This window comes from Paramisgurnus dabryanus, chromosome 20 (assembly GCF_030506205.2).
Source record: "Paramisgurnus dabryanus chromosome 20, PD_genome_1.1, whole genome shotgun sequence".
Lineage (NCBI taxonomy): Eukaryota > Metazoa > Chordata > Actinopteri > Cypriniformes > Cobitidae > Paramisgurnus > Paramisgurnus dabryanus.
In genome coordinates, this window is record NC_133356.1 from 27,233,238 (window position 1) to 27,260,308 (window position 27,071).

At 38.0% G+C, this 27,071-nt stretch overlaps 1 protein-coding gene across 1 annotated transcript in view; it reads right to left on the reverse strand.

The window, feature by feature from the left end:
- Window positions 1-25,527, reverse strand: part of LOC135733287 (echinoderm microtubule-associated protein-like 4) — a 108,554-nt gene extending 83,027 nt beyond the window's left edge. The window contains exon 1 of the mRNA XM_065251728.2: window positions 25,270-25,527. Coding sequence (XP_065107800.1) covers window positions 25,270-25,294 — 25 coding nt within the window. The 5' untranslated portion in view covers window positions 25,295-25,527. The remainder of the gene's footprint in view (window positions 1-25,269) is intronic.
- Window positions 25,528-27,071: the final 1,544 nt, after the last annotated feature.

Sequence of the window (27,071 nt, forward strand, 5' to 3'; positions counted from 1 at the left end):
TCAACCTAGAAAATGTGAAAAACATCAACCCAGTAACTTAGTTTTGGTAATTCATTCTCTGCAAGCATGTGTAAAAATAGGTAATTGAAATTTGGCTCCCCTTGTGATGTCAGAACTGTTAAGCGTCGCCGTCCCGAATACGGGACACCTAAGTTTTTCATCAATATTATTGATATATAGTTTGTAGTGATAGATTAAAATTTACATCGTTGGAAAGGTCTAAGCATCCAGAATAGACATTTCAACAGTGTTTTTTTTTAAATAAATTATGCAGGGAGAGTAATTGATTCATTTATGAAGAGAGTGCCTTAAAACATTTATATCCTGCTAAATGTCACTATCCCACCAGCAGGACCCCTACATTTACTTCAATGTTTGCATGTGAATTCTTTTTTAATCATGACAAACTGTATATTGTTTGAAAGTTCCAAAAGGAAAATGTAAGAAAATGTGTTAGTTAAGGTGGTAGGGTTGGGAGAGTGGGCGGGGCTATTGCGGGGTATGTGTCATGTTGAAAATTAAAATATTTTATTTAAAACACTCAAATAAAACTTAATTTTGAAGAAAATGAACACATACTAGATTATTAATGAATTAAATGTTTTTAACAGATAGGTCTAATGGGAATAGCTGCATGATGAAGTGAAACTAAAGGGTTAATAAACACAAACTAAAGCAGATGTTGAAGAACGTCTGGCGAACGATGATAGATGGTTAAAAAATGGTAAAAACTGATTATTTCCCACTATTAAAGGAATAGTATACTCATTTTCAATATTAAACTATGTTATTACCTTAACTAAGAAGAGTTGATACATCCCTCTATCATCTTAGTGCGTACAAATAAGCGCTGGGGCGCGCTGCGACACTTCGATAGCATTTAGCTTAGCCCCATTCATTCAATGGTACCACTCAGAGATAAAGTTAGAAGTGACCAAACACATCAACGTTTAAGACGAGTAGTTATACGAGCAAGTTTGGTGGTACAAAATAAAACGTAGTGCTTTTCTAAGCGGATTTAAAAGAGGAACTATATTGTATGGCGGAACAGCACTTTTGGGAGTACTTCGACTCGGCGCAGTAACACTCTTCCTCTCCCATTATGAGAGGGAGAAGGGGAGCGGATTTTTCAGGGGAGTTGAAGTACTCCTAAAAGTGCTGTTCCGCCATACAATATAGTTCCTCTTTTAAATCCGCTTAGAAAAGCGCTACGTTTTATTTTGTACCACCAAACTTGCTCGTATAACTACTCGTCTTAAATAGGAAAAACGTTGATGTGTTTGGTCACTTCTAACTTTATCTCTGAGGGGTACCATTGAATGAATGGGGCTAAGCTAAATGCTATCGAAGTGTCGCAGCACGCCCCAGCCCTTACGTGCACGCACACAAATGATAGAGGGATGTATCAACTCTTCTTAGTTAAGGTAATAACATATTTTAATATTGAAAATGAGTAGACTATTCCTTTAATTACATTATCTTAAAGGAATGTAACTACTGTAGCATGTAAATAATGCACATAAATAAAGTGAGCCATTGCGCTCAACAATTATATCTAATCATCAGGCATGTGAAACCTAGCTAGCAGGTTGCTCAAACAACAAAATCACCAGCTAACTTATTTAAATTTGCAAGAACTGTAGACTAATACAATAACAGGCTTAAATAAACCCAAAACATAAGTCCACTAACAGTTCTCACAGACACGGTCTGGCTATCCTCCAGACATAACGGACCACGTCTTTATCTAATTTCGGCCGTGTGGCACGCGTGCACGCTCGCGGTGTGAAGCGTGTCCGTGCTATTCTCCGAGATGCACCTCCTCATGGCCTTTTGTGCAGCGAATGTTTTTTTTTCTTGGATGATCTAGTTAAAGCAGTAGGGTTTCCAACCTTAGGCGGGCCGCCTGAACTGAAATGTGCTGCGGAAAACCCTGGATAATTTATTATAACATTTTAAAATTGACACTTTGTAGGTGTGAGCAGTAATGTGCAGTTTATGGGTATGTCCTTTAAAATGCACTAAATGGCAGTGCCATGCTTGGATAGTGCAGATTAAGGGGCAGTGTTATGGCTGGCCAGTTGGAGTATACAAAAAGCACAGGTGCCATTTATTTTAATTCTTTTAAGTTATTAATGTTAACATTCTACTGTTTATGTTTAAAAACTTACAGATTTTAAGTTAGTCATCTTAAGGGGTCTCAATATAGGAAAAGAGACTTTATGACTTTTTTTAAATGAGAATCGTGTGAGAGAATCGTTTCCCATAGAGAAACAACGTGATTCACATTTAAGCAAAAATCATGCAGCCCTAATTAACCTTGATATTTTAATTGCAATTATTATTGTTGGTTAATAGATTTTACATTAAAGTTTTGACATAACAAAATAATTATGGGAGTTATATTGTTAGTAAAAAAAATCCAAACTTATTTATTCAACTTATCTATTTTAAAATCTCTGAAACTGCCGAAATGCAGAGAAATTATTAAGTAATTGTTTCACCTGCAATTGTAATCACGATTCGTTTTTCGATTTATTGCACTGCAGCCCTAGTGGTACATATTGTTACCAAATGTAAATAAATAAATAAATATATATTTGTACTAAATGGTACATATTATGACCTTATAAAGGTTACCGTCCCAGTGACAGCTTGGGATCATCTTTTAATCCTTTTTTTCTGAAAGTGTATTGTGATTATTCTCTACATTAAAGTTCAGTGTTTTAAACAAGAATATTACATACAGTACTGCTGAGACATTACAGTGCATACACATACAGTATACATTATACTATAAGGAGGTTAGAGACAAGAAAACAGTTCAATGAAAGAAAGGCAATATGAAACTACGTTATTTGCTGAATAGGTTCCTGTCTATGAATGGACCTTCTTTATATTACATGAGAAAGTTAATCATCTACCATAACCATGGGTAATAAACACCGTTCTCATGTTATAAATAATAGGTTGGGCACTGATAAATGATTCCTAACAGCCACACATAGCAAACAGCTTTCAATCATAAGGTCCTCTAACTGCATGAGCACACACTTTAAATTAAGTAAATGAACATTACTTGTGTTCGACCAGTGCACAGACATGTATAGCAGCACACAGTGCACATATCCTGCAGTAATGAAATCCATATTGTCAGTTGAATAATAGCAGACGGATCGGGTGTATGAGAACTGAACAGCAGTGGAGACCTGTACATGTTTGTGCACCATCTGTGCTTGGAAAAGTAATGATGCCTCATATTTGCTTGATGAGGAGAGGTACGCTAATGCTTTTATAAGCAAATGGTTTACAATTTATACCAAGCCAGTGGATGATAAAACTGGCACAAAATATCCCAAGAAGGATATATATGATAATAAAGATTTGTGGGGTGGGCTTTTGTGACTTACAGTAAGACATCAAGCAACCCTAGAAACCACCTGCCATGCAACTAAAATGAAATGGCAACCTAAAGATGCCCTCAAGATTGCATTGGTACTGGTAGCATGACAAGAATGTCTGTAAGTGTTGCAATATCTGCAAGTGTTTGATCATATAATGTATGTGCTCATATGTACTGTATGTGCCTGCATGTACTATGAGCACGTAGGCACAGCGCTGCAGGGTTCCTGGAGAACAAATACACCACCAGACCCGACACTTATTGACAAGTTCACACTTGTCTCACTGACTGAAGTACTACTGTCAGCATCTTCTCCTCTTTATTCCTGAACATATGGTATTTGAGCTTTACCATAAGAGGAATCTTGAGTTGACAGTAGTGCTGATTGATACGTATAAAATAACATAAAGATAAACATTGTAATTATTTTATGTTTTAATGTGATATTTCATAAAGCATCATAAAAGTGGTTTATAATCGAGAACTTAAAAGAGGTAGATATTAGCATCTGGTTAAACTTCAACGGCAAAAGTGCGCTTAGATTTACTAAAGTTCGATTCATTAAAGTGAATCAGTTTAAAGGGTAGCTGTGTGTTCAAACCACCGCCAGCGAGTCAATGAGATGAGAGCCAGCGGCAAGCTCTGGATGGTGTGAGCGTCGAGGAGAGTTGATATCAGAGCCGTTTCTCAAAACCAAGTACGCCGAACTCGGACTTGTGTCCTTCGTAGTTCGAACTTGCAAGTTCAGACTCGGAAGAACGAACTCCTGACGCGAAATGCATTCTGGGAAACTTCGCTGTCATAAGTCCACACAAGTCTCCTCTGATGCATCCTCGATAAAATGGGCGGATCAAGAACACATCCGGGGATTTTATGTGAACTTGGGCTTGATGCGAACTTTGAATTGGAACAGTACTTGGGCCGCGACTGATGACGTTTCACAAGTCCACAAGAACACAAGTACAGACAAGAACGCATATTGAGAAACGGCTCAGGTCAAACTTTATGGTAATGAGCTTTGACGTGATTCGGCGGAAACCAATCGGAAGACGGAAAACAATACAACTAATCCACTTGGGATTCATATGTGGTTCTTCTTCATTTATTTCTTTACGCCATTCCCGCATCTATGGCTATATTCATGGCGAGAACAGTTAATCCATACACAAGTTTTATTCAGACAAGTTGTTCGATACACAGGTTGGGGGAGGGACAATTTGGCATCTCCAATTGCCTAACTTGCATGTTTTTGGCCTTATTAAACCCACACTGCAGATGCAAACTCTGAAAACACAGAAAGGTGACCTGCCCTAGCCAGGGCTCGAACTGGGACCTTCTTGCTGTGTGGCAACAGTGTTACCCACTGGGCCAATGTGCCACTGTCACCCCCCCCCCCCCCATTTTCGCATCATTAAACTTCACAACACACTGCGCTTCATATGACGTCACATCGTCTTCTGTGCATGCGGGGTCAATTCATATATGGTTCACACGTAAGCCTGATGGCAGTCGCATTTAAATGATAATGTGAACAACACCACAAAAAAAACTGATTAGATAAGACCTGCAGTGTGAGCTAAGCCTAAGAGTCAGCGAATTGGTTCAAACCTCTGAATCAAAACATTGCCCTAGTAGCTGATGTGTGTGATGGCAAGTTTGTTGAAATGTTCACAAATCATCATCATTTTCATATATTAAAATGTTTAGTACAAATTTTTATGTGGTTATTATATTTTCAAATTGGCTCATATAAACTCGCATATCGTCGCTGTCTGATGAAAACCACGTATGTCCATTTTGCCGATTTTGAGATTTTTCGACGGATTAAATGTCCAGGTTCATTTTCGTATACAGTATGCTTCACATATCTAAATGGCCAATGAAAAGTTGTGAAATCATGTCATCTGATTTTCACGTATATCCATTTGGTGTCAAAGCTGTCAATCATGCCGCGTATCTCCCGCCCTGTGGAAGCATCCCGCTGGTCTCGTTAAGTTTCATCAAGCTCAGCACTGAATAAGTGAACAAACATAGCCTGGTGAGACAACGACTTTCCTTCATCGAGGTAAACGTTTCCCCCCTGACGCCAGACATTCGTCTAGGAGTGACAAAATTACGGTAGGACTGTGCAAAAAAAGTATCTGTCTACCATGTCAGTGTATTGATTCATTGTCCCTTCATAGTTTGCAAGAGACATTTAATAAATGTATAATTAATATTAAATAAACTAAGCGTATTTAATAAACTAAGACGTAGGCTATTTAATAAACTGAGCGTATTCATCTATCAATATGAAACGCGACTTGGCCATTCTAATTAATGATCGGAAGAACGCGTATTGACCACCGTTACTGTAAAATATGCACGTCAAATGTGGATTATATCATTACACTGGCAAGAATATGGTTACATGTAAAGATGCCGTACCAAGTATGACAACGCTACATTCAACTGCTTTTGAAATACGGTGTTTTTTTTCACTTCCTAAAAAGTAACCATTTTGAACATACGTGAGTTTCATCGAGCAGCGACGATATATTTCTTTTATACTGCATATTATTTATAGCCTGGCTAACACCAGACCAGTCTCATAGAGAATGAGACGTGGTCTGGGAACCATCTGTATTTTCTCGTACAGTATTTGAGGCGTCGTTTACGAATGCCCAGAGCCGTTTATATATGTCTATCAAATGCGTCTGTACATAGCTCATATCCAATTGTTTCAATTATACCAGATGACATTTGTAGAGCGACTTAAATTCAAACGTAAACAGCTTTTATTGGTACTTGTGCACACAGCTGAAAGCTATGCAACTTAACTGGTAGCTGTATATTGATACTGAAAAGCAACACAATTTAGTGGCACTGTGACAACCACAGTACAGGCATAATAACAATATGATATTAATAAATACCACTTACAATTTATAAGTTAATTGTACTTCGTCTACAACGATGCCTAGCAGGTTGGTCCTATAAAACTCAGTGGCTGTCATGTCTTGCCATATCCAAACATCCTTCTTGGATATGAAATTGTTTAACGGCAAAAGTTGCTCTTTTAAAAAAAAAAAACCTTAGAGTTCTAAGTAGTTTTGAACGCATCTAAGGCTGGATTAAAAAGTAACTTCACGTCTGCTCCTGGGTTGGATAAACAAAACTGCTTCGGTGTGTCGCATAGACGTCGTCATCGTCTTGCTGCCCCCTCCCCGTTCTGTGATTGGTTCCCTATTTCAGGGGCAAAAAAGATCCATAGTTTCCATGCTAGACTTGCAGCATGGGGAAACCCAGGCTATATTATTTATGTGCGTTAAACATTTTGAAACTACTTTGCAATGGCCGTACCCACCATTGAGGTCCCCAAGGTCCGGACCTCGGTAATCTTCTGACGCTCGTCTTATTTGACTCAATTCTCACCACTCATTTGGCTTCTTGCGGCGCCGTGCAGACCGATCGGCATGTGGCGTCTTAGCACCACAAAACCGATTCAACAGTAAATGACTCAGTATGCTTTTAAATTGATCTTGCGGTAGTGTGATGTCACAGGCCAACAGGTCTTCGCTGCGCCCCATGAAGTAAGATCAATTCAAAATGATTCCAAGATGACCAATCAAATCAAACCAGGCAGACAGCGGTGTAACTTAAAAGAGGACAGGTGCGCGATATACCTCAGTTAGTGGAAGAAAGATGTAAAATATCAAACGCTGACTATTATACAGCAGTTTAATGAGGAGAAATATGAAACCGCAGTGACTGTTAAGGTGACAAGACAGGAAACATTACTGCAGCTAAGCCAGGTGGGTGTCTAAATTTAATGCGCTGCTTTCTTTCCCTCCAGATATTCACTTCCCTCTATTCAGTGTGTTTATTAACTTTTTTTTACTTTATTAGCAGACAGTAAATCAATTTAAAAAAGCCTTGCATTATGTTTATATCTTACAGTTAACATAATGCATGCAGTATGGCAAGATGAATATTTATCCAAAGTAATCACAGATTCATTCATGCTTTTTAAATAATTACACATAGTTTTCTTTCATGGGATATGGACCCCCCTAAAGTAGACTAGCCTTGGTCAAGTCAACCCATTTATAAAATTTTAGTTTTGCCTCTGTCTCTCTTTTACATTTGTGTCTTCTCTTTCACTCACTTTCTCTCGCTATCAATCTTTGTTGCCATTTAGCTGGAAGTGCTTACTTACACAAGTTTTCAAATGCATTCAACAAAGATCAAAATGAAATGTTAGGGGAAGTACAATCACTTAAACACCAGTGTGGTACTTACTGGAATTAGTGAGTACTAGAATGAAACGGTTCCAAAAAGTAAAAATGAACCGTACAGTCTGGTACATATTTGCTCATCTCTACTTGCAGTTAAAGTACGGCTGAAACACTATTACACTGTTACAGTACTCACCAGAGATATGAACTCATCATGTATCGTGCATTACAACATTAAGACTTCCCTCAAATGCTTCATTAATAGAGAATTTGTGTTTAAAACCAAAACATGATTGTGAACAAATCAATGAATGACTTCTGACTGGAGCAAGTTCTGGTGTGTGTTAAACCTTCGCTCGGTGACATCATGAATATAAATCTGTTCAAATCTGTTCTTTATCAATACAAATAAATCTTTATATTTTAGTTAAATATCTGAACTTTTTGTTGCAGCCTAAGGCTTGTCAAAGTAAGAGCCCTAATATGATAAGAAATAGATCATTAGTTAATGACAGATTATAAAAATGTTATTTCCGCTTAATGTATTTATTACTGATTTATGATCTGTTGAATAATGCATACTTTGCTGAGTCTGCACTATGTCTAGGTTACTGTCTATATACTGCATTACATCACCACAGTCAGTGTACTTGAAAGAAAACCTCAGGGGTTTGACACTATTTGGGACAGCTAATGCAACATTGGTTTTAGACTTTACACTTGTTGCAGCATTATGTGTAAAAAAAAATTCTCTGTATTAGTCTTCATTTATTTCTTTAACAACTACAGTGCGTTCCAGATTTTTATGCACATGCCATTTTTGTTTATTTTTCCAATACAGTCAGAGGTTTACAAATTTTATTTTACTCTTAACAGCACAACTTTAAGTTAACATATTGAAGTGTTGTGTTAAAGGAATATTCCATTTTCTTAAAAGAAAAATCCAGATAATTTACTCACCACCATGTCATCCAAAATGTTGATGTCTTTCTTTGTTCAGTCGAGAAGAAATTATGTTTTTGAGGAAAACATTGCAGGATTTTTCTCATTTTAATGGACTTTAATAGAGCCCAACATTTAATACTTAACTCAACACTTAACAGTTTTTTTCAACAGAGTTTCAAAGGACTATAAACGATCCCAAACGAGGCATAAGGGTCTTATCTAGCAAAACGATTGTCATTTTTGACAATAGAAATAACAAATATACACTTTTAAAGCACAACTTCTCGTCTAAATCCGGTCCAGCGCGACCTAACTAAATGCGTAGTGCCCTAGGGAGGTCACGTGTTACATATATGAAACGCACATTTGCGGACCATTGTAAACAATAAACTGACACAAAGACATTAATTAGTATCAGTTGACATACAACAACGTAGGAACGGTCCTCGTTCTCAACACTTGTAAACACTGGGGCGGAGTTTCGCGTTCGTCCTCTGTGACCTCTTGACATCATGACGTATTGCGTGGGGTCACATTCGCGCATCACGACCGGATTTAAACGAGAAGTTGTGCTTTAAAAGTGTATATTTGTTATTTTTCTTGTCAAAAATGACAATCGTTTTGCTAGATAAGACCCTTATGCCTCGTTTGGGATCATTTAGAGTCCTTTGAAACTCCGTTGAAAAAAACTGTTAAGTGTTGAGTTAAGTATTAAATGTTGGGCTCTATTAAAGTCCATTAAAATGAGAAAAATCCTGGAATGTTTTCCTCAAAAAACATAATTTCTTCTCGACTGAACAAAGAAAGGCATCAACATTTTGGATGACATGGTGGTAAGTAAATTATCTGGATTTTTCTTTTAAGAAAATGGAATATTCCTTTAAGCAAAACACACATAAAAAAGGAATAAACATACCCTTTCCTTTTCATATACCCTTTAAAACTTGTTGGCTACAGCACCCCCTGTCTGCAAGTTACTCACATTCATAAACAAACTTTCTTTCTTTCTCTTTCTTTCTTTCTTTCTTTCTCTCTTTCTTTCTCTCTTTATTTCTCTCTCTCTTTCTTTCTTTGGCTATATTCATGATAAAAATCAGTTTATCTATACAGAAGCTGACTTTCACACACATGTTGGGCGAAGAGCAATTTTACATCTCCAATTTACCTAACATGCATGCTTTGTGCTGTGGGAGGAAACCAGAGTACCAGGAGTAAACCCATGATGACACAGGGGCTGACAACATGCTAGCTCCACACAATAAGACCACCTGACCCATCCGGGGCTCAAACAGGGAACCTTCCTTCTGTGAGGCAACAGTGGTATCAACTGGGCCGCCTTATAAACAAACTTAAAACCTCAGCACCGACTCCTACTGCTGTGCACCTGGTCACCATCAGAATGCTTTTTCCAGACATGTTTGTGCAGAATGCCATGGAAAACTACCAGAGAACGTTGGATAGACTGCAGTGGGTTGCTTATATCCACATCCGCAGCCTGAAAAAGCAAAGTCATCAGTCCTGCACCTTCTGCTGCACTGCAGTGAGAGAATGACACCACCTGGCTGCCGGACAGACACGATTATGTGGAGCATAATATCTGCAGTGTAACTGCACTTGCTGACCTCATAGTGTGAATGCCTCATTTATTTATACAGAGAGATTAGCAAAACACGCAAGACTAACATGTGCGTGTTAAAGAAAAACTTGAATGTGTCAACTACTTAATCTGGCAAAATATATGCATTTCTTTCATGAGACCATTAAAGGCAGGGTCCATAATCTCTGAAAGCCAATGTTGATATTTGAAATCACCTAAACAAACGCGCCCCTACCCCCAATAGAATTTTTGACCTTCTTTTGATAGACCCCCCCACACACACGCGCAACCCAGGCAACAATGTTGTTTAGTAGACACTAGACACGCACCTTACTGCTGATTGGCAGTAAGGAAAAAGTTTTGGAAAGTGTGTTTTCCAAAGCGTTTTCAGATATTGTGCACTCCGCTTTTAATTGACACACAACTTTTTTATTAATTTCATATTAAAGTAATTTTCTACTACACAATGGGTGAAATAAATGTTGTCCAAATTATCCTTTTATGGTCTAATTTTTTTTCAGATTTACATGATTTGTATTTTTGTGTAATGTAATACTACTCTATAGGTAGAGGTGAGCGGGGCACAAACTAACACGAGGTTAATTGTAACACGTCAGCTACTTTAAATATTTATACATGGCCGAACAATCTTTGCTTGTCTTTCTCCCTTACTGTCATAAGATGATTTCTTGAATTTGTTTTGATCTGTTTTGGTTAAGATATTGAACAAAGAGTGTTTTGGAGGCATGTTCATTTTTATGTTTTTTTAGATTTCTGAGTGGGTGTGTAAGTCCCCAAATCCAACCCTATATTATTTTAATCACTGTCTTTTTACGTAAAACATAAACACCATTTCGAAACCTGTCAGCAACTCCTAGTAACTGATAGCTGGGATTGACAACATTTTACACAGTGGGGTTAGTTGTCACACAGTGTTACATTTTAACCTCGGGTATACAATGATAATGAAAAGAAAACAACGTAAGTCCTATTCATCAAAATGATATTTGTTAATATAATATCAGATAAATAAACTCACAATTATGATTTTTTGTCTTAGTTGTGCAGCCCTTTCAAAACATCTATTTATATGCATTGATGCATAATATACAAGGATGGTTAGATGAAGTATCATGGATGGATGAATGTGTGGATATCTATCTATTGTAGGAACAGGGTTTCCCACAGCACTTTTCAGTTCGGGCGGCCCACCTAAGCTGGGATACCCTACCACCTTAACAAGGTCGTCCCAAAAAAAATAAATAAAATAAAAAAAAAATCGCTGCACAAAAGGCCGTCAAGTCCATCTCGGAGAATAGCGTGGACGCGCTTCACACTGCGAGCGGGCACGCGCCACATGGCCGAAATGAGAGAAAGACATGGTCTGTTAATGTATAGAGAATAACTAGCCTGTTGATTAAACATTTAATTCATTAATAATCTAGTATATGTTCATTTTCTGTCATAATTTCTTCAAAATTGAGTTTTATTTGAGTGTTATAAATAAAATATTTTCATCATGACGCGTATGCCCCGCCTCTTTGATTGCCACGCCCCCGGCCCGCCCACCTGCACGCTTAACTAACAAATTTTCTGCTGGAAACCCTGAGGAAGATATATAAACAATATAGTATATGGACATAATTTATTGAATTATTTGTGTTTAACCCTAATAACAACCTTGGGGTCAATCTTACCCCAAGCCACTTTTCTTTAGTTAAAAAACATGATTCCCTTCATCTTAGTGGAATAAGATTTTGTGACTTTCTAGACTATCTGTCAATATTCATTTAAAAAAAACCTGGGCTTTATTCGGTCGTCTAATCTAAGAATGTGTAAAAAAAAAATTACCAAAAGAGGCCCTTTGGGGGTAAAAATGACCCCAATTGAAATGAATGGGAAATGGTATTTGTCAAAAAAATCAATGCATCTAGAATAAATCTTTCAACACAGAAAAGTAGGCCCGGTACTAGAGCCCAAATGCAATATAGAAAAGACATGCTCAAATCAAACACACACACACAAACAGACACACACAAAGGTTTGACTGCCTTTTACAAAATTTGGCAAAAAACAGCCACAGATGCAAAACAAAGATATAAATTGGTGGGCTCTAATGCTCACACACACACACACACACACACACACACACACACACACACACACACACACACACACACACACACACACACACACCAGGGAACTACACTAACCTTTTCCACTGGTGGCACTTGCGCTACCAACTTTTTCAGTTACTGGCGCAAAATATGATTTGGTCGCACATATTTTTTTCAAGTTATATTAAGGCGCTCTGGATAATAATGAACAATAATGAAACTGTATTGCATACAGATATGCTTTTTATTTTACTTGCCATCTTTTAAACCACATGCCACCTTGTTTTCTTAAACGTTGCAGTGTTTCCCACAGATCTGAAATTTACTTGGTGGTGGTAGCCGGTGAAAAGGGCAATTATTACCCACTGACAAATAATGGTCTACTATACATGTGATGTAGAACTAATAATGTGTGACACAACACAATAATTTGATTCATTGAAAATTAATATTAATTTCACATTAAATTTCATCAATCTAACCACCCCAAACTTTCTTTGCCATTAACAAAGCTGACACTGTTTGTCAAAGCACCACGAAAAGACTTACTGTTTTTGCACTGATATATGAAGCAATTAGACCCCTTTTATCAAACTCAATATAATACAATACTATGTATAGTATATTAATAGACAGTGCAGGTCTATAGATTATAAATGTGACTGATGTTATAATGGTTATAATTTCTATTAGAAAGGCACTTTTACTGCCTCTGCTCTATCTTTCTATTTCTCTCTTGCCGATTTAAAAAGCTTAATCCACTCATTATTTCAGATTTAAAAGTCTACTTGCTGTCCCGGTGACAGACTTTACATTGCTTTTCTCGTTCAGTGCAATTGGCTTGACACTAGCATTGCTTTTTGCTACAATCTCTGTCCAAACTTAATATGGATATGGTTTAAGAAAAGATATGGTTAATTAATAATAAGATTATTAAAAAAATGTGAGAAAGAAAATGCAGCGCGTGGTCGTAACAAGAACCATCGCCATAGAAACCGGAGGCACGCTGAAACTGCACTCGAGCTTTAGCGCGGTAGCGCTCATGGACGTTTTCCGATCGACTCGGGTTATAAACACAACATTAATCAGACTTGGGACCCAAAGTAATTAAACTAGGACCTAACCGGACCCGACAGACCATTTAAAATATAAACCCGGAACCATACGAGTCCCGCGTCCTCAGTGAAGAAAGCCTCTGCTCAAGTTCAGAAACATGGAAGACACTGCGCTTGCGTCGCGTCCCACCCAATTCATTGAGAAACAGCTGAGCACGCAAACGCACACTGATAGGGAGAGACACGACGTGCTTTCACGCAAAATGAAGCCAACGTGTTGATGGCTCAGAGCACGTTATAAAACGTATTCTTAAGATCCACATTTCTGTTTTAATAAATGCTCATAGTAAATCATAGCATATTGTCTAAAACATTAGGTAGCACATTTGCGACCCATTAAAAATTAGGGTCGCAACGGCAGTTCAAAAGGTCGCATATGCGACCATTTTGGTCGCAGTGTAGCTCCCTGCACACACACACACACACACATTCTGGTTCCCATACGTAATGCATTTTATACTTTACAAACTGTATATTCTATTCCCCTACCCTAACCTAACCCATTCCCTAACCCTAACCCCAACCATCACAGGAACCTTTCTCCTCCTTCACATTTTCAAGATACATCATTTTGTTTGATTTATAAGCTTGTTTCATAATAAAATGTTGATAATTACCAGGTACACACACGCGCGCCCACGTACACACACAAAGACACAGACACACACATGACGCATTTATTTAGAAAATGATTTCACAAAATCCAAGCTGAAGAACAGACATTTAATCTGGAAAGGCAAGTTATTCAACTAAACAACAATAGCAAAGAACAGCAGGCTGAATAGGTGTCCGTATGTTAACATAACATTATCAGTTAATTTACACGATACACAATAGCATACAAAACATACCTGGGAGGCTGAATAGGCTAAATTTACACACAATCAAGTTCAAATAGGTCCCGAAATCATTCCACGTCACTGAATCCATTAAATTACATTAATACAGGAGCAGCATAGAACTTCCATTAGGACTTCCATCATAATGATCACTGCATATCCCCCATTCAAAGCACTAGCAGTGCCCAATCTTGTTATATCGATTATCTTTGAGAAGACCCACTGGAGTCACAAATTTCTTTTATGATGGATGTGTCTTTTAGGAGCTTTGGCATGTTGACAATCATACAAGATGATAACAAAACAACACTTTATTATAAAATGACTAGTTTGTTTCACTGAAGAAAGGAAGTCATATACATTTGGGATTCCTTTAAAGAACCTATGAATTCAAAAGTGGATTTAATGGCTTTGAAGCCATCTTTTGAGTTGCTAATAGTTAACCAAACGAACCCTGATAAACCAATGACAAAATAAATCTACAAAATAAAGCTAATTGGAAGGAGCTTTGTGGTCAGTTAAGCTGGCATGTCTATAGCAGTACATCTGATACTGATCCAGCTCACGCTGAGCACACACCTGTCTCTTGCAATGTCAGGACTGGAATGTACACTTGTGAACGTGTGTACGCGTGTAGATCAACAACATTGTAAACAACTGTAACTTTTCATGCACTGCTCTGTTTATCATGACGTTTGTTTGGAGCCCCCATAGTATGACTTGGGTTTATACATAATTTATGGAGTCATAACCACATCACACATAAACCAGATGCTATTTTTCATGAGCTTGTGTTTCTTGAACTACTGAGATTCAACTGAGTTTAAAGAGTATGATTGGGTTCCACTGGTGAGGGTGCCTTAAAACCTCATTGAAGACCTACGTTCAGCCCAACTATTAACTTAATCCATTCTGAACCACTTTAACATATGGGCTATCCTACTCTACAGTATGGATTTCGCTCCACCCTCAGATTAGTGCTCACACACGTCAGCGATGATTGTACATCCCGAATAATCCTGATTAAGGCTAGAAAACAGCCAATACAAAATCCACCCTGCCTATGTTCTTCATCTCTGTCCTTCTGTACGCCCCAGTCTTCCTCAACTCAAGAGAAGAAGAGAAAAACAGTTCTTAAATTAGCTTGATTTAATTCTCAGTTTCACTTTGCACCGCTGGCCCTGGGGCCTGAACTCATAAATCAGTCAAGTCTCATGTTTTCGGTTGCCATTCTGTACGTGAACTTCTAGAATGAAGCGGGTTGGCTGACATACTGAAAATGCATGATACATTTGTGATGACTTTTTTGGCTAAATAAATTAAGCAACATCATAAACAATGTGAGGATTTTAACGTGCTTTTTATTTGACCTTTACGTTTCGCTAAAGCGCTTGACTAGATTTGCAATCCTTCAGGCTCTTAGGGGTTGTGTACACCAAAACGTTTATGCCCGCGGCCGGCGCATGTTTTCAATTGTTTCCTGAGCGTCGAGAGTTGAAAGAGATTCAACTTTGGGAGAAAAGCTCCGCTCGTCAATGTCAGTTCTCACACGGCCGCCCAATCATAGTGGAGGAGGGGCGGGACATTACCACAGCAACCAACCGGCTCGCAGCTGAAGTATCACAGCTACCAAAGCGCTCAGCTGAAAAACAGCTGGCATTCGGCGTCCTCACGGCGTTTTCAGCCGCGTTTAAAAGTTTTGGTGTGTCCAGCCCCTTATGGTATGAGAGTGTTAAAACAGATGTTATAATAGTGTCGAATTTTAACTAAATGGAATTAAAGTCTTTACGTTTATCTGTCACAGCAATCTCTGCCTTGCATTTTCCTATAAAATTAAATATTTTAAAAATATACGTATTACGTACCAAGCTAATTTTTAATTAAATTTATTTAAAATTACTTATTTACATGTATATGAGTTATATAATAAAAAACAGACAACAGAAATGGTTGACTAGCTATATCATACCCTGCATGATTCTTCCAGTGAACCCTGAGAAAACCTGGCACAGTTTACAGGAAATTAACAAACAAATGAAAGCAATAAGAGAGAGAGCGAGAAAGACAAAAACAAAGTGGGATTCTAGGAAAAGTTCCAACCCATCCCTCCCTTTTTCTCTCTCCATCATCTGCCCTAATCAGATGATCTGGCCCTTGTCTGAGGTAATGTTGGCATACAGAAGCCTATGGCTCAAGAGCATGCATTACAGACACACATAAATACATATAAATATTCACGCATCCTGTGTGGTACATAAAAACAGGTCAACTACATTTTACCGAATTTGCTAAAAATTAATATTAGAAAATAATAAAATGTTCCCATTTTTATTTATTTATATTAACCTCTTATGAAACAGCTGAAATTCCATGTTTTTTGTCTAAATGACATACCCAAATTAAAAGTAGTACAGCTCCCTCCCATAAAAGGATGTAACGATTCAATCGCGTGTCCTATTAAAAATGCCTGTCTGAAATCAATTTTTAATCGCAAGGCTGCGATTCTTTGTTTCATGCACAGCTTGTGCGTGTGCTAAGGCTCTGTGATCAGTAGGAAGTCCTTTTAAATCTAAAATCATTATGAGTCGGAGTCGTTAATAACGTGGAATTAAAAAAGCAACACTCGTTAAATAAAAATCATCAAATATTCTTTATTATCATGAAAATCCCTTAAACAATTTGAAGAACCGCGAAAAAAATTCCTGTAGACATTTCCTGGAATATCGTTTGTAATACTACTTCTTCTATGGCACAAAGGGAGTTTCTGCACAAGAGCGCAGATGTGCTTCGTTCGGATGTGCCGGGATTTCACCGTAATTCATTCAAATTCATTCTTTGAGAAAACACGCATTTGCACGGTTAATCGTTACACCCCTACTCCCACATACGGTGCCCGGTAGTGAACTATTGTTTACAGTTTTTATATCATAATTCGGTCAGAAACGTCAAGATTGTGAGGCGAACAAATCGTTTTGATTTTGGCTTGGATATTCAATTTCCTTGGACTCTTGGGGATTTATGAAAACTTTTGGACAATTTCACCAAAGTGGACAAAGGGAAGAATTTGAAGGTAAAATTCAGAATCTAAAAAACTTAATCTGCGCTGCCAGGTTCAGGTAACTAACAACCAGATTACAGTTTTATGACTGCTATAAATCATCTTATGCTTTGTATGTGGTCTTAATGGAATCCTAGCAGTTTCTCAATGTCAAGGAAGGATCCTCAGAAGCCAGAATTTCGAGGAAAGACTGTTCCAATGTCGAGGGTCCTCGGAATTTCAACCAAGGACTGAGTCCTTTTCACTGACGTAATGACGCAATGATGCAATGATGTGCATTTGCTAGCCTGTTCCATTTACGTGTTCTCCGAATTCTAAAGAGGAGCCTCGCCAAGCCTCTGAAGGAAGGGACTTGGAAGGATCAGTCCTGCCAAGGAAGTATCCTTGACATTAAGAAACACCTCCTGGCAGGGCTCGAAATTGCGACTGTTTTGGTCGCATATGCGACCGAAATTTAATCTGTGCGACCTTAAAATATATTTGGGAGCATTTTTGCGACTGCCTATTTTGTTGTGGTGTGACTTGATTTAGATTGTGTATGCTGTGTGTGCTGTTCCAGGTTCAGCATTCTCTCCAACATTACATAACCAATCAAATTTCACCATTAAGTTCTTGCGTTTAATGAAGAGCGCAGATTGGCTAATATAAATGTCAATCATTCCTTGTTGCCGTGCTACGTTGGTACGCAAAGCACGAAAATGTGAAAAAAACGAACCGCGAGCATGAAGAGAACGAGCCGACTACAGCCAATGTTACTGTATTAATTCATAACGACGGTCCGGATTTAAATGCAACTTAACCACCGGAAAATAAGGCTTGACGTTAAACCTTTCGGAGAGAGTGGCTTAAAGATCACGAGTGGCTCCGCTATAAAAATGGCTCGATGTTACTGTGTTTACTGTAAATCCTGTGAATCGGAGGTTGCATGTAAAAGCGGCGTTGGTGGCGGAATCCACACATTTTAAGCGCGAGACCTTGCTTAAACATGGCGAAAGTGCCAAAAACACAAGAAGTGTCGTGACAAATGTGTTCATTGTTGATGGAGACACCGACCTGTCTATCAAATAGTGTTTAATGATATATGTGCGCATCCTGCTTGAGGGACATCCGACAGACATCCTTGTATTCCATGTTGAGGTAAAACACGACAATGCTTATGGTATGTTTTTAAAAAAATTGCCTATTTAGGAGTAATATCATCCTGGTAATGCAGTTATCAATACCAATATATATTAGCCTTCTATGTTAGGGTCACTTAATGTCACTATTAATCAGTGTTTTACGTGTTTGCTAAATTTTCTATTGTAATCATAATTATGTTACCTGTATTGTTAAATTATTATTGCTGCTATATTAAGTAAACAGCTTTTGGGTATTATTTTAGGAATCTATGCAGCAAAAAAGACCACATTTCAAATCCTGGCCATAGGATGTGTAAAGCCCAGTTGTGGTGTTTAATTTTTAATAAAATAAATCTATTAACTTATACATTGTAGTTGTGGTGCTTCATAATTTGTGGATGAGTGCGCCTAAATTTTTGCTGATGCTCCTAACTCTTTAAAGTTGGGAGCACCAGTGCTACCAAATAAAAAGTTAATTTTGAGCCCTGCCTGGGAATCTAAGCTTTCAAACGATGTGCTGCATGACTGTATATTTTGAAGATTTAATGGAGTAATGACGTTTATGCAGCCTCACTTCCGAGGAGGGGTGTGTCGTTATTGCACAGTGTTTCCTATAAGGTTAATACGTTTTGCATAGTTAACAAGTGTCCAGCATATATGGAAAGAAACTCTTAAAGAGTTAAAGAGCCTCCCAGAATGCACATCTTAATTAACCTGTAATCTAGGCAAAGGGTGACAAGAATATACAATAGTTTTGACAATATCATCCTGATTTTGGCACGATTCGTTTGACTTAAGTCAGTGGTACCAGGTTGCCCGCATGGAGTCTGTGATTTTTTTATATAAGCTTGGCTTTTATGCATATTCAATTTTAAACAATGATAAAACACACCAATTAAGTAAATAAAAAATATTAAGTAAAATAAAATATAATCAACAAATAAAAGAAAAATGTTTGGGTAGACTAGTAGACCTCCTGATTGTTTTATCCATTGTGGTATCCCTTGCTCACAAAAAGATTAAAGACCCATGAAGCAAGGTGTTGTGGTGATTCGTAATGCAAGTATCATTAATTTAATTTTGTGGTGTATCCATTTTTTTTATTGATAACAATATGTCAACATATAGGGAAGCACAGTTACAATACAAAAGAAAAAAAATAGTACTGTAACTTTATAGACGTTTCACAATATCTCATAGTGTTAGTGTTAAAGGGACAATTCACGCTTTTTCCAAAAAATACAGTTTTGAAATCCATTCAGCCGATCTCCGGGTCTGGTGGTACCACTTTTAGCATAGCTTAGCATAATCCATTGAATTTGATTAGACCATTAGCATCACGCTCAAAAACAACCAAAGATTTTCTATATTTTTCCTATTTAAAACTTCACTCATCTGTAGTTACATCGTGTACTAAGACTGACGGAAAATTAAAAGTTGCAATTTTCTAGGCTAGGAACTATACTCTCATTCCGGCATAATAATCAAGGTCGCAAGGATATTATACAGTGCCCAAAAATAGTCCCCTTGGTAACTTTCAATAGCTGGGGACTATTTTCAGACACCCATGGTACGGCGGAAAAGTTGAAAAAATCCAGAATAGGTTGAATTTTAACCCAACAAGTTGGGTTTGTTCCTTTATGACCCAGCACTGGGTTGAAAATAACCCAGCTGCATTTTTTAGGGTGATGAAACCGCTGCTCAGTGTCTCTGCAATTCATCAGACTGAGAATCCACCAATATTCACACAAAATATTTCTCTTACTCCAGCTGTAATCTCATCCATTGTTATGAGGGAAGAAGGGAATAAGGAATGCACAAAGCTGGGAGGCAACATTCCAGCATCTGGAAGCGCTCGGACTCACGTGTGTCCCTTTCCGGATCTCTCCCTCCTTTTGGCTCTCTCTTTTAGTCTCACTCTCTAACTTTCCCTGCGTCTCCTGTGTTTCCCTCTTCTTGTCTTTCAAAGGAGGAATTTTGTAATCTGATCCTCGTCTTGTCTTTCCAAGTTCAATTCGGCTCCTTCACACACTAACATAAACTTAACTGCTGACACATGCAATTTCCAAATGCACATGAAAAACCCACAATGCCGGAATAGACCACAACACAGATCATTTAGAGTCAAAACAATAAGATTACTCCAAAACAAGCTCATGCATGAAACAGAATACGACACATAACAAATTAACCGTGAGTCAGGTTTTTCAACAGTGATACAGCCTTCACATTACATAAAAAATTCCAAGAAAGCCGCCACAAAAACGTCCATCTGCCCTTTGGGTGAAAAACAGACTAAACTTTTAAGGAAGAATTTCATTCAAAGCCCATTTTTTAGGAAAATGATTTTTTTTTTTATATTAAAAAAGCAGAAAGCCATCCAGCACGCTGGTGCTTCCAGACCCAGAAAACCACTGGTCATTTAGCAGATACAATTTCCCAACTTCCCAAGACAATTTTCAATATACATTGTTATACACATAAAGCCATTTTAATCATTTAAGGTCACATAAAAGCTAAGTGGCGATACTGAAGGTCATACTAGGCATTCCCTAGCATTTATGGACATAATATGCATATAATATGGGCATAACTGGACATAGGTTTTGCTTTTGGCTAGGGTTGAGAAAAAAATATTGATTCTGCCATTTTACTCAATCTTCAATTTAACAAAACAATATCAATTCGGGAAATCACTGATTCAATTTTTATGTGCATGCTTTCCTTTAATGGCAGAGCTTGACCACAAGGAATGCGACACAACATCACGAAGGTTCATCATTTGCACGGGTAAGGCCTTGCTAATTTAAGTATTTAAGTAAAGAACATGTGAAACAGATCTACTACTCTGTTTGAGAAGTTTTTTGCATGTGTGCCACATCAAAGCATGTGCCCAGAATGGGTTCAGATTTCCTTGCGCTTGACATATTTACACAAAAATTTGCTGCGGTTATCCTCCCAAATATAGTCTGATGTGTGAATGTGAACAATTCGAAAAGAAAATGCATGTGTAACAGAATATTGCATCTGTACATTACATGTATGTCTTAAAGTGACAAATAATTTTAATGTCTGCAAAACAAAAAAAAATTATCCAATATTGATAACTACTCTGAATCTAAATCTACTGAAATCAAAATCATATAAAAAAAAAGAATTACACCAAATTGCAATACCCAGCTTTACTTGCAGCAGTGCATCACATGAGGTTGCCTAACCACTACAAATGCAGAGACAGTCCTGTGTATTGGTTTAATAGCTTATATGGGAATGGAACTAGCAACCTTCTGGTTACCCAGCTTAAGCTTCCAGCCACTAAACCAACCAACAGCATGAAGAGCTGAAAATGCACCCCGCAGATGTGCGGAATGGAGCAGTGGAGGTGGGGAATGCACCTGGCTAAATAAAACAGGGGTGGATGCTATTTATACGTCGGGTTTGACACCTCAGCACTATGCACACTTGAGGTCTACATGGAGACCTTTTACAGTGTTGAAGCCATGAGCTAGACCCTACACATACTCACTGTAACACATCAACAGAGCATGCGAACACATGCACGCACCTTAAAAGGCAGTACGAAGCTCACAGGTCAACCTACTGACCTACACTTAAGAGCGCATAACTCCAACAGGCATGTTCCAAAACAGTTAACTAGTAGGTCAATACCCAACGACAGGTCGCAGGTTTGTTTTGCAGGGGTTGCAGACAGGAAGAAAAGGCAAGGCTAAATGCAAATGCTAAGAGGCAACCATATTTATACATGATGGGTACACAATAGCAAAAAAAAGCTTGGCATATTTTTGTCAACGTCGATATCTACATTTTTGTCACTTAGTAGAAACTAGCCAAGCCAGGCAGATACCAACATTGACAGATGCCCTACTTATAAAATATAAAAAAATTACATTTAAAAAGACTGCAATAAAAACCAGTCACTGTCGATTGAAACTAAACTCAGGACCACCGTTAAATAGCCGCCTTGTTCTATTCTCGCATTTTACATGCCCATATATTTTAGGTTCGTTATTTTGGTGTTTGTCGTCATGACCAATGCCACATAATACATTGTCAAAAACCACATCGACATCTTCCAAGAACCATAACAGAGTGAAACAGGTCCACGCGTCATACAGAAAACCTTGAAAGAATGAAAGAAAAGCTTTAAAGTTCGGAAGTTTCCACGAGTGACGCAGAAACACACCTCAAAGCTTTACGCAAAGGTAGCGTGTGGCTGATTCTGCGGTCTGTCACTGCCGGATGAACCTGTGCTGTTGCTTTGTACAAAAGTGATACAACATTTGATTTTATACATGCGTAATGCTCTTTTATCAGAGTATTACACCTTCATCTTTGATATTAGAAAAGGGAAAAGATTTCATGTATTAATTGTCTAAAAACTTAGTTCATTTACAATCACAGACATTAAAACATTAGATATTATTATGTTAAATATAGTGGTTAAAGTTCTTCCCTGTGAACACTTATTTGACGTGATTTGTAAAGCACAAGTTTTGATACCAAATTTTGATAAAATTATGTGCAATTATATTTCTGATTTGAATTATGTTATTGGATGTTCATCTTTACATGTTTCTGACAAATTTTCCTGGGCAAAGAGCAAAGACATCATGTCTAGAGATTCTGCTGAGAATATGTAGGACAGGACAGTACAGTGAGACTGCGAGCATGCACGCACACACAAGCACGCACACACAAGCACGCACACACAGCAATTTAGTAGTCACGTCCAATAATTCAGACCGCAACCTAATGTCGTGCTGCATTTTTTTAAAAGTACCAAATAGCTTGCTTAGTCATATTTACTGTATGCTGTGCTGTACAAAATTCGACTAACTGACAAGTGTACTGGACTGGTACTTGAACTTCATATACCATCCCTGCCAGACACTGCATCATCACCACGGCAACTCAGACTAGGACAAATCGAGTGCTCATCCCTCCTCTGCAACTAAGCAACAGAATGGAGTTATATAACCAATACTGTGTTTCATTGAACGCTGGTTATATGATAAGACAGCCACGGTGATTGACTTCATATTTCAAGTCAACAATTACAGGGCAACATCCTACATCAATAAAGCATCCAAATGTTACAGCATTTTGAAATTAGATAAACTTATTTTATAACTGTTAAAAATGTTAAAAGAAGAGATAATGATACAAACTGATCAAAAACTATATTCAATACAAATGTATTAAATATGAGTAATAATTTAATATTTTATGTAAAATACTAATAAATATTTATTTAAATAAAAATAGTCAATATTATAAAATTACTGCTTAGTTTTGATATGACATTATTTATATAAAAAAGCAAGATAAAAGGAAATCCTGTTCTTATATTTTATTATACACATTGCAGGTTTCACCACACACGTAAGTGGTTCATATGGGGAGCAATCTATGGTGGTCCTGTCCCTCTCTTCTGCATTTAAACACATTCAATCCATTAAGCAATTAAACTTTTCATCTGCAGCAGTGTGAAAACCTCAGACTGTCCAGCACAACCCTTCAGACTGAATGAACAGATCTGCACAGTGAGCACAAGACCCCAAGTGACCCTAAATGAAATTACATCACTAGATAAATACAAAGTTTTTTTCACAAAGTGCCAGTGTGACATATCCATGTCTCCGTGCAGAAATATCTGTCTGAAAAACTATGAATAATATCATTCAACAATCGGACGTGTGATGCGCCTGGAATCCTAAACCACACCACATTCATTCATAGGCCGGAGCCCAGAGGAGAACTGATCCCTCGACTGATCTCAGTTTCGTCCTAGGTTTTTTCTCTATTGCTGTCGGCTGATGAAGTTTGGTTCCTTGCCACTGTCGTCTTTGGCTTACTTTTCAAGGGTTTAAGAGACACTTAATATTCAATAATATCAATTTGACAATAATACACGGTAGGATCATAGGATGACTATGATAACTGGATAGAGCTGGATGATGGCATCATTGATCTCTGTACATTTGACACATTTTTCAACATTGACACTGCAAATGAGCTGAATTTAATCAATATTTAAACTTATTCAAGCTGAATATCGACATCATTGTGTGTTGTCTTGAAAAGTAACCACTGAGTACACACGACTGAGTGTCCAATGTTTATACATAAATATTTACTTTACTGTAAACTTTACTGTAATGCTACATATTTATATAGTCTAGTGTGAGAATAAGTAAAGGTGATAAAGAGCAGAGACTGCAGACCAATGACATTATTTAATGCACACTTTCTCTCTGACATTTGAGTTGCATACTAAATTGTGTTTGTGCTTTCATTATGCTAATAATATGCATATAGCATACCTTATAATATTTGACATTACAACGCGATGCACAGAAACGTGATTATTCGCTCTCGCCACTGACTTGAGTGTCATGACAACCGCAAAGCGGATCTGACGCGGCTTTACATTTAGAAGGAACCAAATCCTTAAACCAAAGCTTAACCACTGTTCATGCGCTGCTGTGCTATCACCAGTAGTGAAATGTAAATCTAGTTTACAATGTGTGTCATGTATTGATGGCATTTTCCAATGGGCTTTACGGAAATAAACACTGGTGTAAAGATATACGGCATCGTGAAGCGAGGTATGAGAGAGCCTCTTGACACATTGCAGTTTACACTGCAGCTTTCCTTTTCTAAAACCACCCATGCACACGAATGCAACATCGGCTGCAATGTTTACACCGAGAATATATCGTTGACACGTGTATAACAGCAAACATTCGCTGCATGCCCCTGCATGTCTATATTCGCCATGCATGCAGAAGACGCAACTATAAATAGTAAACATTTCAGATCACAGACACACTCACCTAAACTACCGGCGAAACCGTCCATTTTTGGGGGTAAAAATCCAGGGAGATATTCCTGTGGGATTCGCCTCGTGGTCCTATATGAGGAAAATGTGTAGATTTATAATATCACCAGTCCTTTTTTTTTGCACTGAAGAACAAGGGGACGAGCGACACGCGCTTGCTTCTGCGTCCGGAATATGCAGCGCTTTTCTGGGGCACTCGATCACGGCTGCTCCATGAGCTGCTCCACCACGATCGTTTACACCTCCGGCGGGGAAGGGAGGGAGTATAAGGAGCCCTGGGCTTTCGCGTTTCCGACTCCGCCCGCTTTGGAACCGCTAGCTTCCCTTCAGTCGCGGGGCCAAGCCCGACTGCGCCACAGTCTGGCTGCGTTCTGCATCTTTTGCGGCTGCGCAAAGCGATCGGCATATGATATCAAAGTACCGCGAGAGCGATTCGAAAAGACTTCCTCTCGCTATAGTTTGACGTCATACGCCGAGCCCTTGACAGCTTTAGCGCTGAATAGTGCTGTACTTGGGTAAAAGAAACAATTATCATCTTTAATAATCGGGTACAGTTTTCTAGGCAAAGGCAATTCTTCCAAAATAAATGTGACATAATATATATATATATATTTTTTTTTTTTGACATAATATAATAATAGCTATGCTTTTGCTTTGTAATATATGGTCATTTTTATAAATTGTGTACAGTATGATAATAATTAAGTGCTTGGTGTCCCACCGTTAAGTCGTCTTTACACAGTGGTTGGGGTTTAGTGAAGACTAGAAAATGTAAAAAAAAAAAGTAGTTGGCGTTATACATCTGGTTTCACAATTTGTGAAACTGAGACATGAACAGGTGTTTTCTTTTTGGCCCCCCTGCCAACAGCTTAAACCAGTCTAAGCTGGTTGGCTGGTTTCCCAGCCTGGTTTTGGACACTTTTTAACTGATCAGGCTGGAAGACCAGCTTTCCCTGCTGAAAAAAGCATCAAACAAGCATTTCACCGGCATACCAGCACCAAAACACAACATATGCTGATCTTGCTGGTATGACGAGCATGGGATGCTGGTGCTAATGCTGGTTTGGAGCTGGTGCTAATGCTGATGCTGGTTTAGCTGGTGCTAATGCTGGTGCTGATGCTGGTTTAGCTGATGTTCACTAGCAAACCAGCACCAAAACACAACCTATGCTGGTATTCTGTTTTTTTCAGCAGGGTTACCAAACTAGGAGGACCAGCTTAACCAGCTACTTCCATCTTAAACCACTCAAGACCAGCCAACCAGTCAGTCAAAATAGTATATTTCATAAACCACTTGTTAAGTCTGACATCACACCACTGGCACCACTTCCGGGTCCAAACTCTCTATGGAACATCTTAAGCCAGTGGTTCTCAAACTGGGTGCGGCCCCCCCTTGCGGGGTATGATATGGTGCCAAAATACATTCATTTATCATCAATTATGTGTTATTAAGCCTCATCGACACCATTAAATTGTTTAATTTAATGGGGCGGTTTCACGGACAGTGATTAGACTAGTCCTATCCCTAAAATAAATGTAAGAGCTGTCCAAACCGAAAACAACTTGCACTGACATAATAAAATACATCAGTGCCCTTTGTTTTGCCTCAAAATACACAAAAGTAATGTTTTTAGTAAGGCATGTTTGTTAAAACTATATATACATATATATATATATATATATATATATATATATATATATATATATATATATATATATATATATATATATACATATATATATATATATATATATATATATACATATATATATATATATATATATATATATACATAT